General features: G+C 24.9%; 2 protein-coding genes across 3 annotated transcripts; both read left to right on the forward strand.

Moving 5' to 3' along the window:
• The first annotated feature begins 655 nt into the window (after nucleotides 1-655).
• Nucleotides 656-6,285, forward strand: LOC122858621 (DNA polymerase subunit gamma-1, mitochondrial). Of its 2 annotated transcripts, XM_044161604.1 has the most exons (5): nucleotides 656-972; nucleotides 1,042-1,153; nucleotides 1,217-2,700; nucleotides 2,764-5,835; nucleotides 6,246-6,285. In XM_044161604.1, exons 3-4 carry the CDS (start codon nucleotides 1,952-1,954, stop codon nucleotides 5,804-5,806), a joined length of 3,792 nt encoding a protein of 1,263 aa, XP_044017539.1. In that variant the 5' UTR covers nucleotides 656-972; nucleotides 1,042-1,153; nucleotides 1,217-1,951; the 3' UTR covers nucleotides 5,807-5,835; nucleotides 6,246-6,285. The 2 variants fall into 2 exon arrangements, with proteins under 2 accessions (XP_044017539.1, XP_044017540.1); XM_044161605.1 differs by lacking the exon at nucleotides 656-972 and having other exon boundaries at nucleotides 992-1,153.
• Nucleotides 6,254-6,943, forward strand: LOC122858622 (probable RNA-binding protein EIF1AD). The gene is made up of 2 exons (XM_044161606.1): nucleotides 6,254-6,526; nucleotides 6,641-6,943. The coding sequence occupies exons 1-2, from the start codon at nucleotides 6,254-6,256 to the stop codon at nucleotides 6,860-6,862; spliced, it is 495 nt and encodes a 164-aa protein (XP_044017541.1). The 3' UTR covers nucleotides 6,863-6,943.
• The last annotated feature ends 3,386 nt before the right edge of the window (nucleotides 6,944-10,329 follow it).

The following is a 10,329-nucleotide window of genomic DNA, read 5'->3' on the forward strand; positions in this document are numbered from 1 at the left end:
AATAAAATTTCAAATTTTAATTAAAAAATTATTAAACATTAAAAAAATATATTTTGTGTTTTTATTGGAAGATAAATGCCTGACGTAACTATTGTTGTAAATAAATTTGTAAAAATATTTATTGCAAATACATGAGATAATGTTTTAATTTGTATTAATAGATTTAATTTTTTTTCAACTGTAAAAGAGGCAATGTGTTATTTAAATACATTATCATGTGTTATATTAGTATTTTTTGAATGAATAATTTGACATACACAAATTGTTATAAATTTTCAGAAGGTCACTTGACGAGACGCACGAATACAAAAATAAAATAAACCAACTCAGTTTAACTCATCATTTACAGAGGTGTTTTTTTTTTTTTTTTTATTATTTTTTTTTACTATTAATTTTGCTTCCGTCATGCATCGTTGCTTTGCAAATTTTGTGCTCCATGTGATTTTATATTTATTTATTTATTTTTTATATTTGAAACATTGCCAATTTAAATGATAAAAAATAATATAGATGAAAATAAGATTTATTGATTATTTAAAAAAAAAAAAAAAAATGAAAAACTATTGAATTTTTTGTGTCGTTAAATTATTTTACAAACAAATGCTCTTAAAAAACAAAACAAATATTTATGTAATTTATTTGTTTATAATTTTTCAATTCATAGTTTTATAATAATTTTGTTGAAATTTTTTTTTTAAATAAAATTATCAAGTTAAAATAGCCAAAATTATTTATCAACTTTTAATTTTAGTTTAAATTTTAATAATGAAACCAGAGATGTTAGATAATAGTCTCCATAAAAAAGATTGCTCATGTTCCCAAGAGAATAATTCATACAATTGGAGTAGACTTGGTCCCATGGGACAACTTCTTGAGCCAAAACTTTACCCAGTTGATTCCAAATTGTCACCAAGAACAACAAACGGCACAGCTAATCAGCCATACCAAGATGCAAATATATTTTTAAAACATGTAAAAATTAATATAAATTCATCATCAATTACCTAAAGCTATAAATTATTAAATTAATATTATTCAAAGATTCAAGATAAATATTATGAACGTTCACAAACCCAACCAGTTCATGATGCTTTGAGAAGAATCAATGAGGATCGTTACAAGACAACTTATCAAGTTGCTTATGGCAATGACAGTGAGTCAAATTAAATAAACAAAATTACTCCTTGATTAATTGTTCAATTTATCCTTCATATAGTTGAATATGGCTACTTGGATTATGATGACCTGGACCTGTCTGATAAATTCAAGTGTAAAGATGATCAAGTTGAAGAATTAAGACCATGCAAAATTGGACTTAGATTACCATACATTGGAGGACATGATATTCCAGGAATTAAATATCATCGAACAAATCTTCTTGACAATGATTCTGGAAACAATAAAAAAATAGATAAAGATCAAGATGAATTGTCTGTTAAAAAATCTAGCATTAAACAAACAAGAAAAAAATTAACTGGATCAAAAGGAGCCAAGTCAAGTGGAACAGGAAAAAAAAAAGTTATCTTAAAGTCAAATTAAGTTGGTCTTTTAATAAACAAAAATATTATCAACAAATTGTAATTAATTAAAAAAATAATTACTCACCAATTGATTGATTGATGAGATTTTTTTTTTCAATACTTATTTACCGATTCAGCACAATTTAGCACCACCATCTTCATCAACTCTGTTGATATGGCAGAAAAATAAAATGGAGCGACAACAAAATAACAAAATAATTTGTATTGTAGCATTAATTATTTTATTTAATTTATGATATTTTTTTACCTTTCTTTGGATATTAACTCAACGTGTAACAAGTTAGTGATTATAAATAAATAATTGGTGAGTTGATAAATAATTTTTTTAAAACAATAGTTGGATATTTTATTTTTATTTTTATATCACACGTGTTTACTAACAATCCTCGTGGGTAAATAATCTAGAAAAAATGATGAGAACAAAATTAAAATGGATAAATATTTACAAGTGTTTAAATTATTTTGACAATAATTTATATTATCATACAACAAAAGCAACAAGGTTATCATCAAACACCAAGATTGTGAGGATTAGAAAAATAAATAAAAAACAGAACAACATAACCCCAAAAGAAACATCAGCTGTAAACAAAAATCATCAACAATTTAACATAAATAAAAATAATGAATTGACAAAATTAAATAATGATTTTATTCAAAAAAATATCAAGATAAATTCTTCAACAGAAGTATTAAATTGTCATGAAAATATTAATGATAAAAGTATTTGGGAAGATGTTGATTCACCAGAGCATTCAATAGTCAATAACAAAAAATCAGAAACAAATTGTAAATCAGAAGAATTAAAAGAAAATATAGATAATCAAAATGAAACGAGATATAACAAATTAAACATGCAAATGTTATCAAGAAGTTTGCACAAACAAATATTTGCTAACTTGAATAATGCTGATGTACCAGATGAAATAATTGATGCATCAAAACGTGATTTAAATGCTTTTAATATGAACATTGAGGATACTGTTTATACACCTGATGTTGACATTGATTTACCACCTCTTGAAGGCAAAGATTTAATTGAGCATTTTTTAAATATATCAACAGCTCAAGCTGCACCATATTTAAAGCTAGCTGAAAAAATAATAAATGACATTCCTGAGATGCCAGAGACGTGGGTATTTCAAGAAGGCTGGACAAGGTAAAATTAATAATTAATGCTTAAAATCTAATGGATAAATAAAATAATGTTATTGTATTTTAGATATTGTGATGGTAAAATTGAACGTGTTGATTATCCACTTGAAGAAGCAATGATATTTGACGTTGAAGTTTGTGTTAAAGATGGTCCATTACCAACACTGGCAACAGCTGTTACAAATTCAGCTTGGTACAGTTGGGTATCAAAGACATTGATTGAATCAAATGGTATGCCAGCTGAAAGTATATCATTCACACCAGATTATTTAATTCCCATTGAAAGTTGTCAAAATGACAATGGTAGAAAACAAACTAGTCATCAAACAAAAGCTAAAATTGTCATTGGTCATAATGTCTCATATGATCGTGCAAGAATTAAAGAACAATATTGGTTAAATCAAACTGGCACAAGATTCATTGACACAATGTCACTTCATATTTCAGTAAGTGGAATGAATAGCTATCAACGAGCTCAAGTTATGGCCAGTAAAAATAAACCAATTGATGAAGATTGGCAAGATATAACATCATTAAATAATTTAGCTGATGTTTATAAATTGTATTGTGGTGAACATCATGAAAAATCATCAAGAGATGTTTTTGTCAAGGGTGATCTTGAAGAAATTAAATTAAAATTTCAAGAATTAATGCATTATTGTGCTACTGATGTTGTTGCAACACATAAAATTATAAAAATATTATTTCCATTATTTAAAAATAGATTTCCACATCCAGCAACATTTGCTGGTATGCTTGAATTAAGTACATCATATTTACCAGTTAATTCAAATTGGAAAAGATACATTGAAGAATCAGAATCAACATTTCAAGATCTTAATTATGAAGCTAAACTTTGTCTATCAAAAAGAGCTGATGAAGTTTGTAAATTAATACATAATGATAAATATAAAAATGATTTATGGATGTGGGATGAAGATTGGAGTACACAAATTATTAAAATGAAAAAAAAATTAACTAAAAAAGAACAAGAAAAAAATAAAATTATTGAAGATAGCAATAAAAGCAATGAAATATCTGATGCTAAAAAATATTTATCAGATGATGAAGAAGATGAAATTGATCCACTTGTTGAAAAATTTAAATATTTAGAATCAACAAAGTATTTATTACCAGCAAGAAAACCTCATATGCCTGGTTATCCAGCATGGTATCGTAAATTATGTACAAAAGATAAGAAAAAAAAAGATGAAGATGATGCTGAAGATGTTGCTGATGAAATAAAATATCAGCCTGGTTTACACAACATAAGTACATCAATGAAAATAACACCAAAATTATTAAATTTAACATGGGAAAATTATCCACTACATTATATTAAAGAACACGGTTGGGGTTTTCTTGTGCCTTACAATAATGATCCAGATATTGAAACAAAACTACCAATAAATCAGCTACTATCACAGTGTCCACTTCCAAATAATTTTACCTACGATCCAGATACTGATTATGCCATGTCAACTCTACGAACAGACGTGCAAGATGAGCTACATAAAACTGAATTTTGGCGTGATAAAAAAAGACAAATAAATTGGAATAAAAAAAAAAAAGAACCACATCCAGAAACATTTTATAAAGGTAGTGGTATATGGTGTAATGTTGACATTGATAATTGTGCATGGTTTTATAAATTACCCCATAAAGATGGACCAAAATCAAATGTTGGAAATCCATTGGCAAAAGATTATTTAAATAAATTTTCTGAAAATGTATTGGCTGGTTTGGATTCAAGTGCAACTGAGGTATTAAAAATATCTAAAATGGTATCATATTGGCGTAATAGTAGAGACAGAATAATGTCACAATTAGTAATATGGTTAAATGGTGAAAGTTTACCAACATTGGCAAGACGTAAATCAGAAAAACATGAAACATATGGTGCAATAATACCACAAATTGTTGTTAGTGGTACATTGACAAGACGTGCAACTGAATCAACATGGATGACAGCATCAAATGCACATATTGAACGTGTTGGATCTGAGCTTAGATCAATGGTACAAGCACCACCTGGTTATAATATTGTTGGTGCTGATGTTGATAGTCAAGAACTTTGGATTGCATCATTAATTGGTGATTCATCAAGTGGTATACATGGTGCAACACCATTTGGCTGGATGACACTTATTGGTAGTAAACCAAAAGGTACTGATATGCATAGTGTTACTGCTAATGCTGTTGGTATATCACGTGATCATGCTAAAATTATTAATTATGCTAGAATTTATGGTGCTGGACAAAAATTTGCTGAACGTTTATTAAAACAATTTAATCCATCAATGACTGATGCAGATGCACTTGCCAAATCTAAAAAAATGTTTGCCATAACAAAAGGAAAAAAATTATATACAATTAAAAAAGAATATCATGATGAGGAATTTATTGATAATAAAAAAACATACAGTCCTTGGGAAGCACAAAATATTGCCAAGCTATATGGTAAATCAATTGACGAAATGTTTGGCTTGGGTAAATGGACTGGTGGCTCGGAATCACAAATGTTTAATAAACTTGAAGATATTGCTTGTTGTGAAGCACCAGTAACTCCATTTTTAAAATCACGTCTCAGTCGTGCATTGGAAGTTGATGCAGATAATAAAGATAAATATTTACCAACAAAAATCAATTGGGTTGTACAAAGTGGCGCTGTTGATTTTTTACATTTAATGCTGGTGTCAATGAGATGGCTAATGAAAGATAATGCACGTTTTTGTTTATCATTTCATGATGAAATACGTTATATTGTACCATCACGTTATAAATATAATGCAGCACTTGCAATGCATGTTACAAATTTATTAACACGTTCATATTGTTCAGCACGTATTGGTATTTATGATTTACCAATGTCTGTTGCATTTTTTGCATCTGTTGAAGTTGATACTGTGCTGAGAAAAGATGCTGGTGTTGATTGTAAAACACCGTCAAATCCTCATGGTCTTGAAAATGGATATGGTGTACCACCTGGTGAAACTGTTGATATATTAAAAGCTATTGAAAAATCTGGTGGTTCACTTGGTCCTGCACATTCTAAAATTATTAAAAATAAAAAGTCAAGTAAATCTACTGATGATAATGAACAAATATAAATTATCTGTTCAAAATAAAATACACTCGTGTAAATATTTGCATCTATATTTGTAATAAAAAAATATTTTTATATTATTAAATTAATTTATTTGAAGCCAAATTAATTTTAACATGAGAAAGTTTATTTTTACTTTTTTTTCATCCAAATAAATAACAAAAACTTTATGAATTTTTTGCTTAATCAACTCGTAAAAAATTACAAAGTTTTAATTTAAAAAAAAAAAAAACCACTAAATTTTCAATGCCATTAATTTAATTTGTGTAATTAAAAAATTAAGGATTGAAATTTTTTAATTTATAATCTAATTATTTCAGCAATTTTTTCAAGTGTCTCGATTGTTTTAAATTTTTTTTTTTTTGAAAAAGCATTTGTTTAAGTTTAAAAAATAATATTTATTTATTAATTTATTTATATGAAAATAATTAATAAATTTACAGAATAAAAAATGTCGAGTGCAACAAAACGTAAGCATGTTACAAAAGAATCACAGGAAGAGTGTCTCACTGTACCTGAAGAGTCACAATCAATAGTACAAGTAATTGAATCAAAAGGCAATAATCTTCATGAAGTTATGGAAAGTTCTGGTGCCCAATATTTAGTATCAATGCCAGGAAAGTTTAGACGTAATATATGGGTCAAAAGAGGAAATTATGTTATTGTTGAGCCAATACCAGAGGGAGACAAAGTCAAAGCAGAAATTGTTAAAATCCTCACAAAGGTAAAATCAATTTTTATTCATTATTATCATTCAACAATTTTTATCTATTATCTTGTTAATCCTACTGCTGTATTTATTTTTTATTCATTTTTGTTTTTTTTTTTTCTTTTTTAGGATCATATTAAATTTTTTCGAGCGAATAATTGTTGGCCAAATAAATTTGATAATGATTTAATAACATCAGAAAGTAAAGATCCAATTAAACATGATGAAAGTAATTCACAAAGTGAAGATGATAATGATGATGATCTTTTTGTAAATACAAACAGGCAACAGCCACATCAAAACACCGATTTGCAATTTGATGAAAGTTCAGACTCGAGTGATTCAGATTAAAAGCATATTTTTTTTTCTTCAAAGTAATAATAATTAAATGTTTTTTAGATAAATATTGTATTTTTTTTTCTTTTTTTTCGTTACAAGATTAATAAAATGTACAATTTTAATTTTGATATTATCGAAATTTATGATTGTTTTTTTTTTTTATTCATTTATTTACATTGGTCAGTAGCTATCGTTTCATCTAAATATTTTTATTTCGATATATATGTTAATTTGAATTTTCAAGGGTTCAATAAAGCGTACGAATTGCAAATATTGAATTGGTCTAGACTGATATTATTTCAAAGATTATCGACCTCTTTTACTTTGATATTTTATCACGATTTGTTACATTTTTTTTTTGATTTATTTTCACTTGTCTATCACAGATGTTTGATATGGGAAAATTTAGTCGTGATACAGCATGTCTGTTGAGATTTTCTTTTCCAAATTTATTACATTTTTCTATTATACACAAAAAAAAAAAAAAAAAAAAAAAAACAACATCTGTTTTGTTTCACATTATTTTCTCTTTTATATCTAGCCAATATTTTTCTTCAATTTATAAAAACAATAAGCATCAATTGAACTACAATAATTTATTTATTTACTTCAAACAATGTTTATTATTTTTTATTCAAAAATTTAAATGCTTTTGTTTTGAATTATCGTTGTAATTTAAATAAACACTGAAAGCTCTCTTGGGGCTATTAAATCGAAATCGATTAGTTAAATGAGTCAGTATAAAATGATAAATTAAATTTGGCATAATAAATTTAAAAACAATTTAAATCAGCTTAAAGTATTTGTCTTCTCTAAATTTTAAATCTACAAACCGTAAAATTGTATCTCAAAAAGTTTCACATGTTAAAAAGATTCTTGACATTTATTTTTCCAACAAATCATGTTAAATTGATTTTTCAAATTTATACAAAATGTGATGTATTAAAATAGAGCTTTAAAATAAAATTTATTGTATGATATTTATACAAGTATTTTGAGTCAATTTATATAAAATATATATTATGGTTTTTTTATCGAAAAGACAAATCTTAATAGAATGTGTCGCAAGAAGTTTTGTACAATTAATTATCACAAGACATCAACAGTCAAGAGACCAAGTGAGAAAATTAAACTTTGATGTAACAAAGTTGTTGAATTATTTCCTCTAGCAAACTTGCTTAATTTATTATCATGACTTTACACCAAGATGAACCACGTGTCTTCAGTATTTTGCGGAAATACAAAATGTACATTAACACTTTGTAAACTTCCAGGTAAATAAATAAATAAATAAGCAAAAATTCTATCAGAGTTCATTCCATTGATTTTATCAAGTTACATAATTGCCAATAAAATTTAATTACCTTTTACAAAATGATTATGTAAAATGTCATTGAGAAGTAATAAACATTTTTATTTTTATCATTTAACATGTTTAAAATGTGTAATACATGTTTCGAATTAATTAACTCGTGCATTTTGTTGATAAAATTTGTTTTTCATCAATGGGATAATTAAAAAACACTATTATTATTAATTTAATTAAAATTGTTATTTATTTTTCACAAAAAAATTGTGATGCATGAATTTTTAAAACTAAAAAACTAATTAATTATTTAATTGAATTGAAATAATTTATTTTTAGATGAAATATATATTTTTTTTCAGCTAGATTTTTCGTTATTTATATTTATTTTTTTGCAGCATTTTATTTTGTTAATTATTACAGTATCTCATTTCGTCTGAGTAATTTTTATTCGTCCGAAAATTACCGGGTATACAATTTTGTCCTCAACGGGGAATTGTATATCAAATAACTCATTAATTTTTTTTTTTTTACATTTTAAATAATTTTGGGTATTTAAATGTGTCCCTGCAGACGTGAATTTTTTTTTTTTTTTAAGAATTATTACATTTGTTAATTAAAATCTCATTCAAGTTTCATAATTTTTTTTTAAATAAAAAATTCATAGAAATTGTAAATAATTTTTTCATATTTATTTATTTATTGTTAAATTATTTTTCAAGTATTATATTTTTAACTTACGTATATTCTTTTTCGATAATATAAATTTTATTTGTTCATTTTTAAAATAATCGATAATAATAATTTTACATTTTCTTTGAATATATTCTATGAGACAATAGGAATATGTAAAAACTTGCATGGTAAATCCTCTTTCTCATCAAAGTAAATATATCGCGAAAAAAAAATATAAAAATATATATTCAATTGCTGAAAGCAACCGTGTGAAACACAATTGAACAACTCTCCAACGAAAAGTACATTGAATTTTTTTTTCCTCAATTTTATTTTTCTCAAATAATAAAAAATGTTTTTTATTTTTTTTATTTTATCTATTTTATTTATTTAATACTCATTCGGAATACTTATTTACATTTTATTCTTTATACAAAGCAGTAAAATTGCAAAAAACAAAAAAATTATTTTTCTTCTCTACACATTAATTTCTATTAAATTTTTTTATCATAAAAAAATCAATTTACAATGTACATAATAAAAAAACATATTTCTTCATTTGAAATATACATGAGAATAATATTTTTTGCAAAAAAAAAAAATTTATTTACACTGTCGCTCGAAAAATACAAATAATTTTTATTCAAATTTAAAAAAAAAAAAAACAATTTTAATTAGAATGTTTAAATATAATTAATTAGTAAAATTCATTTTACTATAAAAAAAAAAGAGACAATTAAATTAAAAATATAATTTTTCTTTTATTGTTTAATGGTAATAGTGTCAGCTGAGCAAAAGTTGAATGTTCTCTTCTGGGTCAAGCCTACATCTACTTTTTTCTTTTTAAAAAAAATTATTTTTATTCAAAAATTCTTAACCAAGGTCCCGGAGATGATATATTTTAGGAACAGCTACTCAAACTACTAAAACATGCATTTTTATTTTTTATTTTACCGGTAGTTCTTCAACGACAGTATTATGCTAAACATTTTTCGTATTTTTTGTATTTTTTGTATATAGTGTCTCATCATCTTTTCTTCATGCAAACTCATTCATTTTTCATCTATTTTTTTTTTAACTTTTTTTCTATGCATTTATAATAGATAGATGTATGTATCTATATCGATTTGACATTACATTTTTTTTATGGTAATTTAGAGTGGCTTTTAAATGTCACATTGTGATAAAAATGATATTCTATCATTCAGTTGACAAATCAAGACGAACATGTAATCGAAACTTTTACAAAATTTATTTAAATTGAGTAATTACGATACACGGAATTAAATCAGTATGTTTTTTTTTTTTTTTCAAATATATAAATTGTTTTTTTTTTTTTCAAATAAATAAATAAATAAATATATTTATAAAAAATGTTTGAATAAAATATTAAATATAGAAAACATTATTCAACAACAAGAAAATAAATAAATAAAAAGACAAACAAAAAAATTAATGAAAAAAAAAACGATTTGAGTATTGATTTTTTTAATTGTTT

Source organism: Aphidius gifuensis, linkage group LG6 (assembly GCF_014905175.1).
Source record: "Aphidius gifuensis isolate YNYX2018 linkage group LG6, ASM1490517v1, whole genome shotgun sequence".
Classification (NCBI taxonomy): Eukaryota; Metazoa; Arthropoda; class Insecta; order Hymenoptera; family Braconidae; genus Aphidius; species Aphidius gifuensis.